Source organism: Sus scrofa, chromosome 1 (assembly GCF_054392235.1).
Source record: "Sus scrofa isolate SSC_HxYL_T2T_F1_AM1 chromosome 1, Sscrofa_HxYL_maternal_Yorkshire_Landrace_v2.0, whole genome shotgun sequence".
Taxonomy (NCBI): Eukaryota; Metazoa; Chordata; class Mammalia; order Artiodactyla; family Suidae; genus Sus; species Sus scrofa.
This window is the reverse complement of record NC_139383.1, coordinates 205518186-205541526: the sequence shown is the minus strand read 5'-3', so window position 1 is coordinate 205541526 and position 23341 is coordinate 205518186. Positions and strand designations below refer to the sequence as shown.

Here is a 23341-nt window from a genome sequence, read left to right as displayed (position 1 = left end):
TCAACGTCTCCTTGTCTCAGCCCAATAGGGTCCTAACTTTGAGATTTTATCCCATTTTAAATGCAATATCTCTTTAAAAGCTTGATGTAATTACATATAAAAGGCCCCAATGTATCTGTCCCTGGTAATCTCTGAGGGTCCCCCAGGAATTATCCTGGGGGGGGAGGGAGAGAGGGGGGCTCTGGGCAAAGCACTGAGGATGGGCTGAGACTTCCCCTCACCCACTATTAGCTGAGGGTCTCTCCAGGTAAATGGCTGGCTTTTGCACAGGTGGAGGGATACAAGGAATAGTTTTCCTTTACAAGCTTGAACCAAGAATTTTTTCCAAACTTTCTGCTGACCCCTCCCTACATGACTTTGCAGTCAGCCATCCCTTGAATTCTTCAGCATCATCTGTGAAAAGGGTAGAAAAAAATTACACCTTGAACTCCCGGAGGTGATCCCCAAATACACAGACATCGTGTAAAGCATGTTATTAAATTAATCAATGCTCTCTTAGAAGGGCAATGTCATTCATGTTCCTTCCAGATTACTTTTGGGGATACCATGTAGTTGATTTGTTTATTTATTTAATCCACAGGGAAGTGTAGGTACCCCAGTTCTACCTCATTTCATTATAAAGTAAATGAAAAACTTATGGTGTCCTGAGGAGACAGTTTGGGGGGTGGGGGGATGTGCCTAGGCTGTGGGATGGAAATCCTGTGAAATTAGATTGTTATGATCATTACACAACTACAGATGTAACAAATTCATTTGAGTAATAAAAAAATGCTTAAAAAAATAAAATTGCTAGTCTATAATAAAAGAAAAAGAAAAGAAAAGAAAGAAAGAAAGTAAGAATCAGGCAGAAGTTCCCGCCCATGGTGCAGCAGGTTAAGAATCTAACTGCAGCAGCTCAGGCTGATGCGGAGGTGCAGCTTCCATTTCTAGCCTGGCACATTGGGTTAAAAGATCCAGTGTTACCACAGCTGCAGTGTAGGTCACAGCTGCAGCTTGGATTCAATCCCTGGCCCAGAAACTTCCATATGCTATGGGTGCAGCCATAAAAAAAATTTTAAATACATTTCTTAAAAAAGAGCTAGGCCAAGTGGCTGGCCCTAAAGGCACGACCACCTGGGCTGGTCTTGGGACTCACCTCCCAGGTTTCACAGCGTCCCCAGCAGGCATCCGTGGTGATCCGAAGGCCCCTGCAGCCCGGCTTCTTGGCCAGGAAGGTAAACTCCCTCACGGCACAGCCCACAAACGTGCGCAGGTTCCCGCTGGAGGTGCTGAGGACACAGGCGCAGCCAGCCAGAAGGAGAAGAATCATGGGACCAAGGACCAGGTGTGCCAGCCTCATGCTGTTCCCCAGGAGAGGGAAAGAAAAGACAGTTTATTAACAGATCTAGCTGCCACCCTGAGGCGGCCAATAGCATGTTGGTTGTCATTAAAGGGACTCTGCTCTTAGCCATTTAAGGAGAAATGGGGCGAGAAATTATCAATGCCCACAAACTCCCACACGAATGCTAGAAGTTCCTTCCAAGCAGCTCCAGGATGGATTCCATTGGCTCACTGAGCTTCCTAGACAACCCATCTTCCAAGGGTATCTTCATGCTTTACCTTGGAGCCTCCCAACTGCTGGGCTTGGCTTGTGTGTTAAAGAAGTATGTTCCAACGGTCGCCTCAAAATGAACACAAAGTAAGAGTAACACCCAAAGCAATGCCTATCCTATCATATTTCATGTACACACACAAATAATTTGTATTCAGACCCAGGGTACTTGGTACATGTTCTGCTCAAAATTATATTTCCAATGTCACAGACGGGGCATAGGGGGAGGAGATAGAGAAATAACAGTTGTATGCTTCACATGTATAACTGCTAACCCAACCAACCCCCCACCAAACTTGGGTATGCAGAAGATATGGACACATGCATCTGACTTGGTGGCCATTCATGAAAATGTGTCCTACTTGCTACAATTATACCTCCACTGTGATAGGTACCTCATTGTGATTGAATTTATATCCAAATGATGCAAAGCATCAAGGGTGTTTAAAACATAACCCCATTCTGCAGCCAGGTCTAGCTTCTCTGTGTCTTGGTCATTCCCTATGCTCTTAGGAGTCAGAATCACTGCTTTCATGCTTGGCCCCAGCAGTCAGAACATACCTAGATGTTCAAACTAGGGTGGACCCTGCACTTATAGAATGGCCCCAATTCATTATGAATTAGGCTACAAAGTTATTTATTCCCAAACTGATCTCACTGCTCCTACATCTTAGCAGGGTTTTCTGGACTTACCCTCAGTAGGAATGGAGCTACAAGTGTGAAGAAGCACTTACCTGATTTTGCTGGAGTGAACTCTTCTTTTAAAGCTGAAACTTGCACCTAAGGTTTCAGAAAGTCACCACCCCGAGTGGTACTAGTTTGCTCTGGGAAAATACCTCTACCCTCTATTATTGGGCTGCTTGATTGCTCAAATATATAGGAAAGGTCTTGTCAATCAAAACGAAAGGGAGGCAGAGCCTTACAGGAACCACTGAACACATCAAAGCCTTGGGACATAAAGCCCTTCTCTCATTTCCAAAAGTGATTAACGTAAAGGGTGTTGTTTTGTTTCTTAACATCACCTACTGAAACAGAAAGTTACCTTGGTGGGTGACATAATCCTACGGAAACAGTCAAAGGTAGTTCACCTGGCTCTGGGAGAACAAGTGCACTGGGGCAAGATGGATTAGATTTTCCTTCATGGTAACCACAACTTTCCTTCGAAACAGAAGGCGGGCACCAGCAGCTCAGGGCAAACTCTTTCCCTCAACTCATAATACATTTCAATGCATTGAAAAATAACGAAACAATAAATCTTCCTGGAAAGAACAGGGGCTCACTAACCAAAAACATGGAAATCACAGTGAGAAGAAATATTTTGAATGTCTTAAAGTTAGTTTAAGGATTGGATCATATTCGTAACAATTTTAAATGAATCACACAGGAAAAAAATACTAGGAGGTTCAAAGTGATTATCTTCCAGCATGGGAAATAAAGACAACTTTTTACTTCTTCCATGTAGTTGTCAGCATGTTTTACATTTTCTACATTGAGCAGTGTTTTATCTTAGAAAGTCAACTAATCTTGATACTTTAAAAATTAAACCAATAAGTATGCATGTGTGCTGCATGTAAGGATATTCAGTGCTGTTCTAATGGAAATGTTTCATTCAATTTCTGGTTCTTAAAAGTCTAAACTGAAATAGTATTCTTTTGCTTTTTTTAAGCCCACACCTTCGCATATGGAATGTTCCAGGCTAGGGGTCAAGCCATCAGCCTCCACCAGAGCCACAGCGACACGGGATCCTAGCCGCATCAGCGATCTATACCACAACTCATGGCAATGCCAGATCCTTAGCCCCCTGAGCGAGGCCAGGGATCCAACCTACATCCTCATGGGTTTGTTAACCACTGAGCCACAAAGGGAACTCCTGAAATAGTATTTTTTATGAGGATGAGACATAGTTTACATTCTAGTCTGCAAATGTAGCATAAAAATGGATTAAAAACCTCATCATTCATAGCCTTATTCTGGGTGCTCTAAAAAATAAATGAAGCAGGCACCATCCTTGCCTTTAGGAGTTTACATATCATAACTAATAATGACATATCCTGGGACATTTAAGATGCATGTTAATAAATAAATGATACTAAATAAAGAAATGAAGGCATTTCTGCTTTCTTCAAAGAAAGGTGTTCTTTAAATAGACATGCTACTCATTAAGGATTTGATTTTTTTTTTCCAAACATATAACCCTTAGTGAATCCATCACTATACCATCAAAATACCTATCTCTAGAGTCAGACAATAATATATATTTTATAGAAATTGCACTAGGTTTGGGATAAAGAATTCTCTTTAGCTTTTCAGGCTGGGGGCAGTATAACCAGACCTGGAGTAATATGGGGATAGACCGCTTACCTGGTAGAATCTTCCTAACTTGCTGGGCCAAGAGCTGGCCAATCAGCAGTGAGCTGCCATCCTGACCTGAGCCTGTTCAACCCTTACAGAAGAGACCTGAAACATACATACTTGTGTCTGCAGTGTCACAAGATAAAGACAGACAAAAGGGAAGCCAAGAGTACTTTCCTTTCACAATCCCCAACTTCTTTATAGTGCAGGACTATGGTATCATGCCTAAGCCCATCAGCCTTAGCTTTATAAGAAGGACAATTTACAGTCACTGAGCACCTACTCCATGGTATCTGCGGTGCTTTTACCTGTGTTATCTCTAAATCTTACAATAATTCTATAAATCAAATATATTTTCTCCCTTTTTTCCATTGGGAAAAATGGAGGCTCAGTTATTCAGTAATCTACCTGCCTCCAAAGTTTCTGACAACACTGAGGATGGAAAGTTGGTTTGCTTCATCCCTATAATCACCTGCAGTCAATTGATGGTGCCGCCTAGGACACTGAGTTAAGAAAAGCCTCTGACTCCATTCTGCACACAGAGGACAGTGGCCCACCACCTTTATCATGACTGTAGGAAAGAGGAATGGCATATGGATGCCATATTTTTGCAGTCTTTGCCATCTGCCTCTCTATCAGCAGTGTGAGGTTGCTTAAGGCCCCAACAGAATCTCTCAGCACCTTAGTTTGTACCTGCCACCTTCTCTTCCATTTCCATTGACGTTTCCACCATTAAAGTCCCTCTCTTTATGTAGCAAAGATGGGGTTGGTATCTTCAAGCACAGGCCCTGCAGAACCATCTCTCATCTTAATCCATTATCTTCACATAGATTCACTCCTTGGAGGCAGAGTCACAAGATACAGGTTCACTAGGGGTAAGAGAGGGGAAAAGAGGTGAAGGAGAACCATCTTGAGGTCTGTGGGGGTGGGGGCAGGACAACAAAGGAGGAAGGAGCCGTGTCAGTGCCTTGAAGGGGTGAGGACTGGTCCAGGCAGGAGAGGGAGGCATCGCCAGAGCCTCAAAACCTCCCTAGCTGATCCTTTTGTGACTCTGTTGAGCAAATGACTTCTCTCAGCCTCAGTTTCCTCGTGCGTAACATGATCAGACTGGACTCTATGACTCATAAGGTCCTTCCTAGCACCGGAATTTAAAGTTATGCAAACTTTTTGTGAACATAAGCTGAGGACAAGAAGATGGAGAATCCAAAGGTTCGTATTTCTAATAAAGTCATTTAGAATCTGTGTTCATCTGATTCTGACACTTGCCAGCTTGCAATCTTGGATAAGTCTTATAACCCACGGAGTCTCAGTTTCCCACAAAACTGAAAACACCTCCTTCCTGGAGTTCATATGAGCATCCTACAGAATAAAGTCTAGAGATTGTTTATCTCAGTCTTTGATACCTGATAAGGAGGCAATAGATGTTTCCCTCTTTTTCCCATCACCATTGTATGTAGCCCCAAGAAATAAAAAGTTGCCAAGAAAAAATTATGTCCATTAATGATTAGGCATATCCTGACTTCAAAAGTATTAAATGTGGGTGTTCCCATTGTGGTTCAGTGGGTTATGAACCCGACTAGTATCCACGAGGATGCAGGTTCCACCCCTGACTTCACTCAGTGGGTTAAGGATCCCACGTTGCTGTGGCTGTGGTGTAGGTTCGAACCCTAGACCAGAAACTTCCATATGTCATGGGTTCAGCCTTAAAAAGCAAAAAATAAATAAAAAATAAAAAAAGAAAGAAAAAGAAAAAAGTAGTAATTGTGAAAAAAAAATGAGTCTGAAAATAGAGGAAGCAAAGTGTTTGGGGCCAGAAGACCTTATCAGCATTCTGAAACCAGGTGACATGGGCAGGTACTAACTGTGCTTCTGGGCAGCCTGTGGTGCTTTGAACTGTCATTAAAATGAACACAATTTTCAGTAGAAAAGAAAGTCTGACAGGTTAGATTTCATTTTTAAGATCTAAATCTAAATCTCACGCTATGTGGGTATAAAATTTACCAAAGTAAATACAAATTAAAATTATACAAATTTTAGTACAGTAATACTTTTTCATGAATATTCTCAAACAATTTCAGTTCTGACCAAGAATGGAGTCAAACCAAAATTCATGCTGTGGTGCAACTGGATTGGCAGTGTCTCTGCAGTACCAGGAATGCAGGCAGTTAAGGAATCGGCGTTGCTGCAGCTGCAGCATAGGTTACAACTGCTGCTCGGATCTGATCCCTGACCTGGGAGTTCCATATGCCACAGGATGGCCAAAAAGGAAAAAAAAAGTCAGACTGACCAACCAGCACATACTGGGTACCCACTCTGTTCCTCAGGTCCTAAGTGAAGGCCCTTAAGGGCTCAGCTGTCTGCTGAATCACTTACAGTGGTCTCTTAAGAGCTGAGAAAAGATGCACATGCTCTCATGTTTCTCCCATTGTCCTTTCAGAATATACAATATGCTTTCCAAGGGTCAAATTAATTAGCATGATGCCTCCTGTAGATGAATTAAAAAAACCACAAATGAAGCTATGTATTTCCGGGAAATAATAGAATTCATGATTTTATGCAAACAGATGCAAGAAAGGTCAGCCTTGGATTTTACAAAGTTGTAGGTTGCTTTTAATGTCCCTTATATACACAGATAAACATTCTGGGATTACCAATGAAAATGAATGTGAAGTCTTAGAAGAAATTAATTTCATTGAAAAGTTGCTGACTATTCAAAGCACTATTTGTGTGATAGCTCTTCATTTTATTGATTTAAAGAGATAACATTTGCCCTAGATGATGGTGCAGTTGCTATGGTAACATTTTTTTTAACAAGACTAAAAATAATGAAGCCTGTGTCTGATTTACTAGGACAAGTCAAGCCTTTCTCTACAACTGTTTGAAAGAAGAATCTGTCAGTTGTCACAGATTTATTTCAGATTAAGGGGCACATGGCTTAGGTGCTGAAGTGGAATGTTTTTATTTCCGCCTGACTCTTCCACTTTTGAATGTCAAAGCTTTGCAGGGCATGGCAGACACATGCCTAATAGAGAGGAACAGAGAAGAGCTTAATAAGTCACAAAGAAGCATTCTTTATTTCAAGTGCATCCTGTATTCTCACTGGAATGAGTCCACAGAGCTGCTGGGTCCCCAAATCCTTCATTTGTAATTCCCCAGGCAGTCACACAACAAGGCCAAGGTTGTTGTTAGTTAAGCTTCATAGCAACAGCACCTCGTTTGTTAGCTACTGGCTTTGTTCCAAAAAAAGGTTCTTGGGATCATGGAACCAGGGTGCATGCATGTGTCTGTGTGGGTGTGTCTGTGTGAATGTGTCTTCGCATGTGTGTCTTCATGTGTGTGTCTGCGTGCATGTGTCTGTGTGTGTGTCTGTATGCACCTAGGCCTGTGCTTGAGTGATGGAGTGGGTGAAGGGAGGAGAGGAGACAGAGAAGAGGAGAGCTGTTCTACTCTCCAGAGTTTTCATCAGAAAACACATATTTATTAAGCAACTACCACATGCCAGACACTGTCTACCACTGGCGGCACACTGGGTTCATTAAAAAAAAAATGCAAAGATGATATACTTCCTCCTTCTCTTTTTGCTTTATCTCTTCTTTCTTCTTTCTGTCCCATATTTTATTGAATATTACAACATGTCAGAAACACGCTAAGTACATGCGATGAAAATATTAGCAGAGCTAAGAACCTGCCCCCAAAGAATCAATAGTCCAGTGGGAGTGATTAAAAAAAAAAAAGTACATGTGACCCAGAAATTGCACCCTTGGGCATTTATCCCAGAGATAGGGAAATTTATGTTCACATAAAAACCTTACATAAGAGTTCCAGCTGTGGCATAACAGGATCAGGTGTTTCTGCTAGCACCAGGACGCAGGTTCCATCCCTGGCCTGGCACAGTGGATTAAAAGATTTGATGCTGACATATCTGCAGCAAAGGCCACAAATGCAACTCAGATCTGATCCCTGGCCTGGGAATTCTACATGCCATGGGATCACACACACACACACACACACACACACACACACACACACACACTGTACACTAATGTTCTTGGTAGCTTTATTCATAACAGCCTCAAAAAACTCAGGTGTGCTTCAGTGGGTGAATGGTTAAACAAACTGTGGTACACCCACATCATGGAATCCTGTAAAAGGGAATAACGTATGACAACTCACAGGAATTTTGGAGATTCATGCTGAATGAAAAAAAGCCAGCTCTAAAAAGTTATATAGCTAATGATTCCATTTATATAATATTCTTGAAATGACGATTCTAGATATGGAGAACAGACTCATGGTTGCCAGTAGTCAAGGAGACTCAGAGATAAAAGGGAAATGGATGTGGTTAGTAGGGGCAAATGTAGGATTTGTGTGATGATGGAATTGTTTGGCTCTTGACTGTGGTGATAAATAAATGAACAAAATATGTAATAAAATTGCATAGAACTAAATATACACACATGCACAAATCTTTTTTTTTTTTGTCTTTTTGCCTTTTCTAGGGCCACACCCACAACATATGGAGGTTCCCAGGCTAGGGGTCCAATTGGAGCCGCAGCTGCTGGCCTATGCCAGAGCCACAGCAACATGGGATCCCAGTGGCATCTGCAACCTACACCACAGCTCGAGGCAATGCCAGATACTTAACCCACTGAGCAAGGCCAGGGATCGAACCCGCAACCTCATGGTTCCTAGTCGGATTTGTTAACCACTGAGCCACGATGGGAACTCCCACACATGCACAAATCTAAATAAAACTGGGTAAATCTAAAGAAGACAGGTGATTATATCAATGTTAACACCCTGGTTGTAATATCGTACTACAGTATCTCGGTATTATTTCTGACAATTGCATATGAATCTACAACTATCTCAAATTTAAAAATTGATTAAAAAATAAAACAAAAGGAGTTCCCATTGTGGCTCAGTGGGTTACGAACCCTACTAGTATTCATGAGGATGTGGGTTCCATCCCTAGCCTCACCCAGTGGGTTAAGGATCCGGCATTGCCACAAGCTGTGGTGTAAGCTGGCAGCTGCAGCTCCATTTCAACACCTAGCCTTGGAACTTCCATATGCTGCAGGTGCAGCCCTAAAATAAAAAAATAAAAAATAAAAAATAAAAAAAAAAACAGCAACAACAAATAAAATAGCATTTTAATTAGAGGCTGGGCAAAATGGATGAAGCTAGTCAAAAGCTACAAACTCCCAGTTATGAGTAAATAAGGCCTGTGAATGTAATGTTCATAATGGTGATAGTTAACAACACTGTATTATGCATTTGAAAGCTGCTAAAAAGTGTAGATATTCAAGTTCTTGTCACAAGAAAAAAAAACATTGTAACTGTGTAGTGATGGATGTAACAAAACAATGTGGTAATCATTTGACAATGTATACATATACCAGATCATCATGTTGTACCACTAAGATTAATACAATGTTAATATATGTCAATATCTGAATTTTTAAATGAAAGGAATTATTCTACATTAAGAAAAACAAAATAGTTAATTTTTTTTTTTTTGGTCTTTTTTTTTTGCTATTTCTTGGGCCGCTCCAGCGGCATATGGAGGTTCCCAGGCTAGGGGTCCAATCGGAGCTGTAGCCACCGGCCTACACCAGAGCCACAGCAACGCGGGATCCGAACCGCGTCTGCAACCTACACCACAGCTCATGGCAACACCAGATCGTTAACCCACTGAGCAAGGGCAGGGACTGAACCCGCAACCTCATGGTTCCTAGTCAGATTCGTTAACCACTGCGCCACAACGGGAACTCCCAACAAAATAGTTAATTTTTAAGTGTTACTGTTGAGAAATTAAAAGAACCAGAAGCTTAAAAAATAAGTCAATAGAACATTAAGTGGATTAAGTGAAGTTATACAAATGGAGATAGGATGCTATGAGATGTTAGACTTCCTATCAAAGTGACTCCAGCAAGTTGGGAGATAATTCACTTCAGGCAGAGGAAACCACACATTGATTCCACTGTTGGAATTAAGACTCTTTGTCTGTCTTGTTTACTGCCTGGCTCACATTTTGTTGAATGAATAATAAATCCATAGAAGAGAGTGTGGTGAGTCTGGGAAGCTACTAGGAGTCATTGTGGTTCAGCATAGAGTGTACCGGGAGAAGAGGAATGAGGACAGTAGCAGAAGATGGGCTACAGGCCAGGCACTCTGAAGGGCTCAACCGTGATTCTAATGTAAAAGTAGGAGCCAAGCAAGTGTTTCAGAAAGATCCTGTGGGCATAATGAGGGGACAGACTGGAACAAAGACACCAGCTCAGGTAAGGGGAGGGGGTGCTGTGGTGACCCAGGTAAGGCTTTGCTTACAATCTCATATGTCCTGCAGGATAAGTCTTACATTCAATAGAATTCAAGCCACATATGCAACTTTAAATGACTAGTAGTCTGAGTTCCCATTGTAGATCAGTGGTTAACGAACCCGACTAGTATCCATGAGGACAGAGATTCGATCCCTGGCCTTGCTCAGTGAGTTAAGGATCCGGCGTGGCCATGAGCTGTGGTGTAGATTGCAGATGCAGCTCAAATCCCGCGTTGCTATGGCTGTGGTGTAGGCCGCCAGCTACAGCTTCGATTGGACCCCTAGCCTGGAAACCTTCATGTGCCACGGGTGCAGCCCTAAAAAGACAAAAAAAAAAAAAAGTCTAAATTACTAGTAATCATATTAAGAAAATAAAAGGAACAGCTAAAAATACTTGTAATAATTCCAGCATGTTAAGCATTAAAATAAGATTTTACTCAATATCATCATATAATCAATATAAAACATTATTAATAAAGTACTTTGCACTCTTTTTACACCCTTTTCTTATACTAAGTCTTTGGAGTCTGACAGCACATCTCAGTTCAAAGCAGCCACATTTCAAGTCCTTAAGAGCTACAGGCAATGGCTACCATATTGGACAGAACAGATCTAGTGCATGGATGGTGCTACCCAATGACAAGGAATAATTATTTGAACTCCTAGATGCTTTTCATGCAGCCCGTCTATTAATTCAAAAATAACAATCCCATGAAATATTATTATCTACCTTTTATGATGAGGAAACTGAGGCCCAAAGAAGTTAAACAAATTGACCATGGTCTTGGAGCAAATGAGTGATGGAGCTAGGGTTCAAATGCAGCTCTAACTGATTGCTGTTCCCCGTAGCCAGATGTTTTAACCACTTTTCTATGTGTTGTTCCAGTGAGAAACGATGGCCTACAGTGAGGGATGGTCAGATTAACCTTATGGAAACATCTGAGTCCATGCAGATGACGCGTGTAAGATTTCGAAGCTTAGAGCAGCAAGGAGTCCATAAAAGAGATGATTTTTTTCAGAATTTATCAAAATGCTTATTTATCCAGAATCTGATTTCTGATCTGCTGAGCCTCATTACTTGATTTGAAAGTCTCAGTCTTTTGAAATGTGCTGGTCTGCCTAGATGAATCACTGCTTCTTACCTTCACATCACTGAAGAGCCCACATCAGAATAAATGACAGGGAGAAATGTCTCATAAGTAGAGATGGCCCTAATGACATTTAGTGACTGACGAAGCCAGGATAGTTATTGGGCCAGAGATGAGAAACTAATATAATCAAAGGAATGGAAGAATTTCATAATAAAGAATAGGCTTTGAAAAAAAAAATCACCAGCCAAAAGAATAAGCTGGACAGGCAAAGACTGAGATGAAGGAAAACACAATATAAGAGCTTGAAGACACCATGGCTGTGAGTATAGTGAACAGCAGTATTTTTAGGGCTTACCTAAGACTCGTTTCTCTCTGGGTACTGAGTGTCTCATGGAACCACTGACCCACCTTTGCAAAATGCTTGCCAAAAACTAAGAGACAAAGTTTGAGATTTTTAAGAGCTGAATAAGGTAAATATTTCAAACCCATAATTCTTTTTTTTTTTTTTTCTTTTTTGCCATTTCTTGGGCCGCTCCTGTGGCATATGGAGGTTCCTGGGCTAGGGGTCGAATCAGAGCTGTAGCTGCCAGCCTACGCCAGAGCCACAGCAACGCGGGTTCCGAGCCACATCTGCGACCTACACCACAGCTCACGGCAACGCCAGAACCTTGACCCACTGAGCAAGGGCAGGGATCGAACCCGCAGCCTCATGGTTCCTAGTCGGATTTGTTAACCACTGCGCCACGACGGGAACTCCAAACCCATAATTCTGAGTTAACAAGTCGTGGATAGAAAGCAAACCAAGTCTGGCCCAGAACATCAAGATGAAACAGTTGGAATATTAGGTATATAAACATTTAAAACTATTTGTTGATTTCCTCACTATCTACATGATCTCCGTGTGTGAATGTCACAGAAACAGCCCAAACTCATTATGTCTCAAACTGAGCTCATTATCTTTCTGTCCAAGGTCTTTCCCACCCCTCCATCTAGTATTTCCCATTTCTGTAAATGAAACTTTTTGAGATTCATACCAGGCAACTTCCTGTCCCACACCCCTACCCCTGCATCACTCACACACACATACACACACACACACACATACACACACACACACTTCCATCAATTTTATCTAAGTACCTTGTGATTCAGTTTCCTAACTCAAAACCCTTGAAGACCTTCTTACTGATCCTCTCTGTTCACTGACCCAGATGTCAGGATTATCCTGATCTGCACATTCTGGCTTTAAGTCCTCAATGCTCCTCATGGCACCCAAGGAAAAGTACAATCTCCCTAACAAAGCACACTCCTAACCTCACTGCCTCTTCTCCAGCTCCTCCCCATTCTGACTTCAAGTTCAGGTCTTGCGGCCGTGAGCCAAGGACTACCCTCCCCCCCTTCTGGCCTTCACACTTCCCCTTTCCTCTGCCCAGTCCTTACCTCTGCTTCATCCCCTACTCATCCTTTAGGGGTTGACTTAGCTGCTGGCTTCCTTTAAAAGATTCCTCTAATCCTCAAAGGCTGAGCTGGGTGTCCAAGCCTCATGCCTCCCTTCTCGCTGCTCCTTTCACATGGCTCGTCATCAACAGCTCACTGGTCTCCAACACTACTAGACTGTTAGCTCCAAGTAGCTGCTCTGTGACTCTCCTGTTCACCCTTCCCTCCCCAGTGCTTGCACAGAGTAGGCAATAAACAATCAGTAAGAAAGAAAAACTGGATGACTGTGGAGAATACCAAATATCACCTATTCACATTTTTCCCCAAATTGAAACTATGTCAGCCTCCATTAAAGCTTGGCAAATGTTTCTAGAAAAGCAAATAGTCAATCCAACAATACCTGCCTTCCCATATCTAAATGAGAACTCAGTGGGCCAGGGCGGGTGTTACCACAAAATGCCATGAGCTTTGAGTTGGCACAGGGTGGGGCCCACACATGGGAGGTGTGGACTCAGCCAGGCAACGAGCAGTCCTGGAAGCATGAGGCTCAGGGAGCAGAGTCAGCACCCATTTCACCACCATCTTCCTGCCATCACAAGACACTAAACCTGAAGCTTCCACCCCCGACCAATATAGATTCCTCCATGTGAGTGGTCTGGCAGTTCTGCTTCTTGGAACTCCTTGACACCTTGGTCTGTTTGGTGGGTTTTATGACTAACATCAATTACTCAGAGGGAGAAAAATCCTTTTCCTTTTTTGAACCTTGAAATATGTCATCAAAGAAATGAAAAGAGTATGGGAATCAGATTTGAGTGGCAGCCAGCAATTTGCTTCAATCGCTTGTGCTCTTCTGCAGCTCTCTTTGGAAAAGGTAGTTTGGGCTTTTCTGACAGCCTGATGGGCAATGACATAATTTCAATAATCCTCTTCCCTCAGGGGCTAAATGAAGAAGGAAACTTCATAATGAAATTACTGTGTCTCAAAGATGCTGTTACCAGGTTCATCCTTTCTGCATTGTTCATGTCCAAGACTCTGGAAACAAGATGCATATTTCAGGCGTGCCTAATACTGCTGTTGATGCTATGTTTTCTGAACTTCCCTGAAGAGCAGTGAGGCCTGCAGAAGACTGAGCCAAAAGCGTGAATCTCTACAAGTACTATCAGAGCACACGTACACACTCAGTTCAACTCTTTCATCACATAAAATCATGGATCTAACTCCTCAGTTCCAAAAGTTATAAGACACTTGTATATTTAGACTCCAATCTAATCTTTTCCTTCCAATGTGACAATTAGGGTTGCTTTGGGGGAAGGGAGGCTTATCAGCCATTCTCACTTGTCTGTAGTGGTGGGCAAGAGGGAAAAGTATGGATAGAAGAGTTCAGGCTTCTGTTTTTCTACTCCATACTCTCGCCCTATGTCTGTTTTCTGATCCTGATCTATCAATGAGATTAGGAAATAAAAATGGTAACTCAATATTCTGAAAGCTTAGAAGTAGATTTATCACTTTGGATGCTCTTGGCTGCAAATAACAAGCCACTGAAGGTGCCATAAGTATACTTGAGCTTGAGTAACAAGAAGTCCAGAATTAAGCTGATCTGGCCTCGGAATGGATGTTCAAGTGTCATCAAGGACCCAGGTACAGCCCATTTTTCTGGTGTACCATCCCCAGCCTGCTGACATGCCTTCCTTCATGACTTGCCCCAGTTGCAAACTTGGCATCCCTAAGCAACACTGTCGAAAGAAAGAAAGAAAGAAAGAAAGAAAGAAAGAAAGAAAGAAAGAAAGAAAGAAAGAAAGAAAGAAAGAAAGAAAGAAAGAAAGAGAGAGAGAAGAGAGAAAGAGAGAGAGAAAGAGAGAGAGAGAGAGAGAAAGAAAGAAAGAAAGAAAGAAAGAAAGAAAGAAAGAGAGAGAGAGAGAGAAAGAGAGAGAGAGAGAGAGAGAGAGAGAGAGAGAGAGAGAAAGAAAGAGTACCCATCATGGCGCAGTGGAAACAAATCTGACTGGTATCCATGAGGATGCAGGTTCGGCCCCTGGCCTCACTCAGTGGGTTAAGGATCCTCACTCAGTGGCTTAAGGATCCTCACTCAGTGGCTTAGGGTTCACAGCATTGCCGTGAGCTGTGGTGTAGATAACAGATGCTACCTGGATTTGACATTGCTGTGGCTGTGGTGTAGGCTGGTAGCTACGGCTCTGATTTGACCCTTAGCCTGGGAACCTACATACACAGTGGGTACAGCCCTAGAAAGAAAGAAAGAAAGGAAGGAAGAAAGAAAGGAAGGAAGGAAGGAAGGAAGGAAGGAAGGAAGGGAGAAGGAAAGAAAGAAGGAAAGAAAGGAAAGAAAGAAGGAAAGAAAGAAAGAAAGAAAGAAAGAAAGAAAGAAAGAAAGAAAGAAAGAAAGAAAGAAAGAAAGAAAGAAAGAAAGGAGGGAGGGAGGGAGGGAGGGAGGGAGGGAGGGAAGGAAGGAAGGAAGGAAGGAAGGAAGGAAGGAAGGAAGGAAGGAGAGGAAAGTGCCTTGTCACAGCATTTCTCTTTTAAGAAAGGAAAGTTCTTGTTGAAATTTCCTACAATTTGCTCTTTAACCGTGGTGGCCAAAATCGGGCCACACAATTATGTCCTGCTGTGAGGAGGGCTAGGAACAGGGGTCCCTGGCATTTCCAGTCTCAACAGTGTAGGATCAGCTCTACTGGCAAAGGAAAGGTGCCCACTGGCATCTGGGAGACAACCACAGTGCCTGTCACCTGTGTTGTTCAAGTCAGAGCAAAAGCCAAGTCCAGTTGTGCTCTCAGATCTAACCTCTTTCAGCAGAAAGCCTCTACTTTTACCTCCTCCTGTCAGAGTTCTGTCTCAACTTTCTTTTAGTTCCCAGTCAGAGCAAGGGGAGAGTCATGATCACTTAGTACCCTCAAACACTAACAGTTACTGCTAGCACTGCTGACCATGGAAAATAAACCACCACCCTCAGTTTCTTTCTCTGCAAAGCAAGAGGTCTGGATGAGAGCAGTTCCAAAGCCCCCTTCCAGCCCTGACGTTCTCTGGTTCTATGACCATGCATTCAAATGTCTCCAAGCAGTAAATCAAATCACAAGTAGCCTAAGAAAGGTTATGAAAGGAAAAAATTTGACTCACGTTGACTTACACTGGCCTTAAGGAATCAAAACTAGGATTTTAGTTAATGATGAACTTTGAAGTCAGTGTCAGTTTAATAAAAACAGGAACTTGTGAATATGCCCCAAGCCGGTTGTTCAGAGTAGCAATGAGGCTTATAAGAGTTTAGGAAAATTCCAGTGAAGCTGAGTTTTGTAAGAAGCGAATGACAAGGCAGTAAAAATGGATCTCTCCTCTCTGCACTAATATAATCTCTGCTGTCTACCGGGTGCTGCCCAAACACCTTCACGTAGTTTATCAAAGGTCCTTCCTAGCCTAGCACAAGCCTCTGTTCACACATAATAACACCTAATGTTTTTAGTCTTGCTCTGTGGTCAAGACATATGAAGCACTTTACCTGTTATTGTCTTTAACCCTCGAAGCAAGAATATTGTTATAATATTATCTCCATTTTACATATGAAAAAACTGGAGTTAATCTGCCCATGGAATCTAAAAAAAAAAAAAAAAGAGAGAGAGAGATACAAATAGAAACAGATCAACAGACATAGAAAACAAACTTATGGTCACCAAAGGAGAAAGGATGGAGGAATAAATTAGGAGTTTGGGATTAAAATTAAACACCACCATATTTAAAATAGATAAGCAACAAGGACCTACTATATAGCACAGGGAATAGGAAACTCTATTCAATATTTTGTAATAACTTATAGGAGAAAAGAATCTGAAATGAATATATATATATATACACATATATATATATATATGCTTTGCTGTACATCTGAAACTAACACAACATTGCAAATCAACTATACTTCAATTTTAAAAAAAAGAAAGAAAGAAAGAAACTTGTCCAAGGTCATAGAGATAAAGGTAATGGAATCAGAATTTTAATTTAGGCAGTCTGTGTCCAGAGCCTTAACCATTACATTATGTTTTTCTGACAGCATTTAAATATTTTTTAAATCTTTGTTTATATCTCTGCTCCTACCTAGGGGCCATTGTATTTCATCCCCTCGTGTTGTACCTGACAGCTAATAGACACTCAATAAACCCTTTAAAAGTGCAGGAATGAATGACTTCCTTGCAGACTTCCCACTGTTCTTCAGATGTACTTTCCTATACCACCATGCTGCCCTATTGCACAGCTCCATCTGCCAGGAAACTCCTTCTCATCCTTCCAGAATATATCCAGATGTCATATCCTTCTCCTGTGTTCTTCCCACCCATCTTCCAAAGAGAAAAAATAGATTACATGGAAAACAAGTCACATAAGAAGGAACTAGAATCAGAATGGCATAGGATTTACTTATTAATCAGGATCAACTGACCAAAGTCCCCAGCTCTCAATGGCTTAAGACAATAAAATCACTCACAGTCAGCAGAAGCAGGGCACAGGGCTCTGCCATCATTAAGGGACAGAGGGTCCATCTTCTGATAACAGCATCTTCAAGGTATGGCTTAGAAGACCACCATGGAAGGGGAAGAGAGAGCCTGGAGGACACTATAATCCTGAAATGGGCACATCACCTCCACCCACATCCGACTGGCCATACCTAAATCTCATGTCCCTGACCTAACTGCAAATAAGGCTAAGGAATGAGTCTGTCCTGCAGGCCCAAGAATAAGAAGAAATCAATAATATTTGTTTTCACCAGTGCTTCTTCATGGCAATATGGAAAAATGCCCTCAAAATTCTAATGAAAAGTATTTTCATCTTAGGAAATTCTCCACCCAGACAAATTTTCAATCAAGCATAAAAGTAGAATAAAGAAATGTTCAGACATGCAACATCTCAGAAAGTATCCACCCCACGTACCCTTTCTCAGGAAGCTACCAAAGAATGTAAATGAGGAAGTAAATAAAGGTAGGAGAAGACACTAAATCCAGGAATTGGATTTGATAAGATAGAGTCGAAGAGAAGTTCAGAAATAATAGCTGCACTGAAGGCCCAGAGACCGACAAACCCAAACTGGAGCAGAAAGGTGTACCGTAACTGCATTTGAAGATGGGGAAAGGTGAGGGGGGGGCTGGTGACACGTGTGCCCTGTTATACCACCATGCCCTGGCTTATCCCACTTTCTCTTCTTCAAAATATGAAGCCAGCAAATAGTGCCTAAAATCTGTAAGTGTGTAAATTGAAGTATATGGCCTTATTGCTTAGAAGTGAAGATGTAAAAGTCAGAAAGAGGAAGACAAATATCATATGAAATCACTTACATGTGGAATCTAAAATATGACACAAATGTACCTATCTACATAACAGAAACAGACTCACAGACATGGAGAACAGACTTGTGGTTGCCGGGGGGGGCGGGGGGGGAAGAAACAGACAGAGTGAGAGGTGGGGTTAGAAGATATAAACTATAATACATGGAGGAAATAACCAACCAGATCCTACTATATATCACAGAGAACTATATTCAAATCCTATGATAAACCATAATGGAAAGAATTTTTTTTAAAAAAAGAGTGTATACATATGTATAACTGAATCACTTTGCTACACAGCAGAAATTAACACATTGTAAATCCACAATACTTCAATAAAAAAAGAAATGGAGACATAAACTACAAAACAGTTGAAAAGAGTTGAAAATTTCCGCTCTAAGACAACTGAACTTGGAAGTGGGCTGGGAACTAGCAAGAAAACGTCATTTTTCATTACAGCTCTTGATAGTGTATTTGAATTTTTAACCATATAATGTATTTCTTTGCTAAAAATTTATATTTTTTTTGTCATTTTGTCTTTTTATGGCCACAATTGCAGCATATGGAGGTTCCCAGGCTAGAGGTCTAATTTGAGCTACAGCTGCTGGCCTACCCCACAGCCACAGCAACAAGGGATCCGAGCTGCATCTGCGACCTATACCACAGCTCTTGGCAATGTGGATCCCTAACCCACTGAGCGAGGCCAGGGATCGAACCTTCAACCTCACAGTTCCTAGTTGGATTCATTTCCACTGTGCAACTGTGGGAACTCCAATATTTACATATTTTTAAATAAAGAAAAAGATTTAAAAGTTTTCATAACCTTTTCCTCATCATACCCAAAAGGTCAAGGAGAGAAGAATGAGACAGGGCAAATGTGTATTAATGTGACACCTTCTTTGAACCCCATGTGGAATATTTTCCCTTCCATCCAAATCTTTTTAAAAATATCAATCAGTAGTCTCATCTTCCAGAGGAGGTTCAGGAGAAGAGGGGAAAACAGAGAGAGCCACGAGCAGAACCTCTGGAATATGACTAGTGACCACCACCAGTGCTGGGCCTCTCATCCATCTTGCCAAAAAAAGTAAAAATAAGACATTTTAGGCATTTTTCTGAAATCAATATGCTCTATATCCTACTTACATAATGGCTTTGCAGATTTCTCAGAAATTGTTTTTCCAGCCTGACACGACTGTTTCGTGAGCTGATGATGATCACCCACAAGTACTGCTTCTCAAAGTGCTAGTATACCTGTCAATCTTACCTGTCTCATTTCCCATAACTCACCTTTAGTTATTTTAGGTGATGTCTGTCCATTTACTGGCTCTAGTGCTGCCCTCTATGCTTCCAAAAGTTCACTAGCAGTGGTTCTGCTGTTGTTCTGTAAGATATAGCAGAATGTCTTTTACTTGGTCCTAAATACTTGACCACATTTTTGGGATATGGAGGTTTCCGTTGCCTCTTCAAAAGCATTCATTCTGTTGTTGTCTAATGAACACCATTCTAGACCTGAGGGAACAGAAATGAAGAACATATTAATAGTTCTTGCCATTGAGGAGCTCTTAATCTAGAGGTATAGACTGAAAAATATGTCAGCAACTTCCATAATGATAAGGGCTATGATATGCCATAGGGACTATGGGTTAGGAGGGACAATTAAGCCACCCTGGAGGAAGGAGGCAAGGCTTCCTGGGAAGAGGTATCCTTTAAGCAAGAAAAGGACTTGCAGGATGAACATGTTAAGGGAAAGGAAATGGCATTCTGGGAAGAAAGAAGTGCAGAAGTGAGAGAGAACACAGAAGGGTCAGGGAGTCAAAGGTCCTTTGGGCATAAGGAGATGTGAGAGGAGATGGAGGGCACATCCAGAGAAGAGCAAGGGCCAGGTTCTGCTGGGAAGACACCAGAGGGGGTTAGTCAAAGGAGTGATGTGGTCAGATGGGAGTTTCCAAAAGAGCCCTCTGAGCTGGGAAACTCTGTGTGTGTTTGGGGGGGAGGGGCGGTCAGGGAGGGTGGGTGAGATTGGGAGAAAGTAGACTTTGAGCAGACACGAGACCGTAGAGGTAACAAGAGAAGAAATCCTGAATGTGGACTAAGAGAATGGAGTGTAGATAAGAGAAGAGAGAGCAATTGAAATCTATTTGAGAGGTTAACTCAGCAGGATCTAGTTATAAAGGATGAGAGAGGGGAGGGATCCCAGGTGGCCCTGTGTCTGCCTTGCTGACTTGGTAGGTGGTAGGACCATTGGCTGAGGGAACAGGATTGAGGACAAGTGAATTCACTTTGGGCTGACTTTGAAATATATGCCAGACGTTTGGGTAGAGACACCTACTTACAGGTAGACACATAGGTCTGCAATCCAGAGAAAGTTCAGGGCAAGAGAGAAAACAACTGAATCACTGGCACCCAGGGTGTGGAAGCCGTGAGGAATGAGCAAGATCTTCCAGAAAAAAATGTGGAGCAAAGACAAGGGGCAAGAGTCAAACAAGGAGCCTCAGAGCTTGGTCCTTAGTTCATTCAAAGCAAAGTACTAATCTTCTCAGGGCTCCCACAGCACCTTGACCTAATATCCATCATTGTTAGGGCCATGTTCTTTTTTTCCCCTGCCCTATGCACAATTAGCTTAAAAGGTAGGGACAAAAATCTTACTTGATTTCCTATTCCCCAGGATTAAACACACAACTAAAAACATTCTACATGTTCAATAAATGTTTATTAAACAATAATTTTATACTCACAGCTGATGGAAGAGGCAAAAAATAGCAAGTCAGATGTGCTTCAAATTCAGAAAAGCTCCAGGCTTTAGTTTGTCACTCAAGATGAATTTTAATCTAAGAATCTACTTCTCTCTGCCCACTCATTCTCCCTACTTAAGAGCAGAAATCTTGTTTCTAGACTCTACCACTTACCTTTTTCTCATCATTGTGAAAACAGGGGCATTTTCATTTTCTGGATTGCCTGGGCTAACTTTATTTTATTTTATTTATTGATTTGCCCGGGATAACTTTAAAAATGAAACTTAAAAACCATTGAAATGGTCTTTACTGGCTTCTGCTCTCCAGTTAATCCTTTGCTGAGGCCCTGATAGGTGGGGTAACATCAGACTCCTCTGGGGCGAGCACCTCCGTGACAATTCCAGCAACATGGTTATTTTATGTGAGGCTTTTGGGGGTTTTGTTTTTTGGGGGTTTTTTAATTTTTATTTTTTTACTCAATGAATTTTATTACATCTATAGTTGTACAACAATCATCACTACCCAATTTTATAGCATTTCCATCTCAAACCCCCAGCCCATCCCCCCACCCTCCAACCTGTCTCCTTTGGAAACTATAAGTTTTTCAAAGCCTGTGAGTCAGTATCTATTCTGCAAAGAAATTCATTATGTCCTTTTTATAGATTCCACATGTAAGTGATAGTATATGACATTAGTGTCTCACTGTCTGACTAACTTCACTTAGCATAATAATTTCTAGGTCCATCTATGTTGCTACAAATGCCATTATTTTCTTCCCTTTTAATGTCTGAGTAATATTCCATTGTGTATACGTACCACACCTTCTTTATCCACTCCTCTGTCAATGGACATTAAGGTTGTTTCCATGTCTGCTATTGTAAATAGTCCTATAATGAACACTGGAGTACATGTTTCTTTTTGAGTCATTTTTCTCTGGATAGATGCCTAGGAGTGGAACTGCTGGATCAAATGGTAATCCTAGTTTTAGTTTTCTGAGGAATCTCCATACTGTTTCCTACAGTGGCTGCACCAATTTACATTCCTACCAACAGTGTAAGAGGGTTCCCTTTTTCTCCACACCCTCTCCAGCATTTATTGTTCATAGACTTTTTGATGACAGCCATTCTGGCCAGCATAAGGTAGTATCTCATAGTAGTTTTGATTTTCATTTGTCTAATAATTAGTGATGTTGAACATCTTTTCATGTGTTTTTTGGCCACCTGTATGTCTTCTTTGGAAAATTTTGTCTGTTTAAATCTTCTGCCCATTTTTTATGGGGTTGTTTGTTTTTTTGGTGTTGAGCTGTAAGAGGTGTTCATAAATTTTGGAGGTTAATCCCTTGTTCAGTTGCTTCATTTGCAAATATTTTCTCCCTTTCTGTGGGTTGTCTTTTCATTTTGTTTAGGGTTTCCTTTGCTGTGCAGAAACTTTTAAGTTTAACTAAGTCCCATTTGTTTATTTTTATTTTTACTGTCATTACTCTAAGAGGCGAATCTGAGAAGATGTTGCTGTCATTTATGTCAGAGAGTGTTTGGCCTATGTTTTCCTCTAAGAGTTTTATAGTATCAGTCTTATATTTAGGTTCTTAACCCATTTTGAGTTTATTTTTGTGTATGGTGTTAGGGAATGTTCTAATTTCATGCTTTTACATGTGGCTGTCCAGTTTTTCCAGCACCACTTGTTGAAGGAACTGTGTTTTCTCCATTGTATATTATTTCCTCCTTTGTCATAGATTGGTTGACTGTAGGTGCATGGGTTTATTCTGGGCTTTCTATCCTGTTCCAATTATCTATTTCTGTCATTGTTCCAGTACCAAGTGGTTTTAATGACTATAGCTTTGTAGTATAGTCTTAAGTCAGGGAGCCAGATTCTTCCAGATACATTTTTCTTTCTCAGGATGGCTTTGGCTATTCCAGGTCTTTTGTGCTTCCAAACAAACTGTAAGATACTTTTTTCTAGTTCTGTGAAAAATGTCCTTGGTAGTTTGAGAAGCATTACATTGAACCTGTAGATTGCCTTGAGTAGTATAGTCATTTTGATAATATTGATTCTTCTAATCCAAGAGCATGGTATGTCTTTCTATCTGTTTGTGTCCTCTTTGATTTCTTTCATCAGCATCTTATAGTTTTCAGAGTACAGGTCTTTTGTCTCTTTAGATAGGTTTATGCCTAAGTATTTTATTCTTTTTTCTGCAATGGTAAACTGGATTGTTTCCTTAATTTCTCTTTCTGATCTTTCATTGGGATGCAAGGATTCTTCAATATCCACAAATAAATCAGGGTGATATACCACATTAACAAACTGAAGAATAAAAACCATATGATCCTCTCAATAGATTCAGAAAAAGCTTTTGACAAAATCCAACACCAGTTTCTGATAAAAACCCTTCAGAACATGGGCAAAGAGGGAAAGTACCTCAACATAATAAAGGCCATATATGACAAACCCACAGCTAACATCCCAATAGCGAAAAGCTGAAAGAATTTCAGGAACTGAGA

The 23341-nt window shown here is 41.2% G+C and overlaps 1 protein-coding gene across 3 annotated transcripts in view; it reads right to left on the bottom strand.

The window, feature by feature from the left end:
• Positions 1–23341, bottom strand: part of GPHB5 (glycoprotein hormone subunit beta 5) — an 85185-nt gene that overhangs the window by 4720 nt on the left and 57124 nt on the right. Inside the window, exons 5-8 of one of the 3 annotated variants that reach the window (XM_084983169.1) lie at positions 19399–19620; positions 6317–6428; positions 4637–4812; positions 1136–1340 (exon numbers count right to left, since the gene is read on the bottom strand). In XM_084983169.1, the coding sequence (XP_084839295.1) occupies positions 1136–1340; positions 4637–4743 (312 nt within the window). In that variant the 5' untranslated portion in view covers positions 4744–4812; positions 6317–6428; positions 19399–19620. Of the gene's footprint in view, positions 1–1135; positions 1341–4636; positions 4813–6316; positions 6429–19398; positions 19621–23341 lie in introns of those variants that run through there. The other 2 variants (XM_021075408.2, XR_014820484.1) reach the window with 2 other exon arrangements.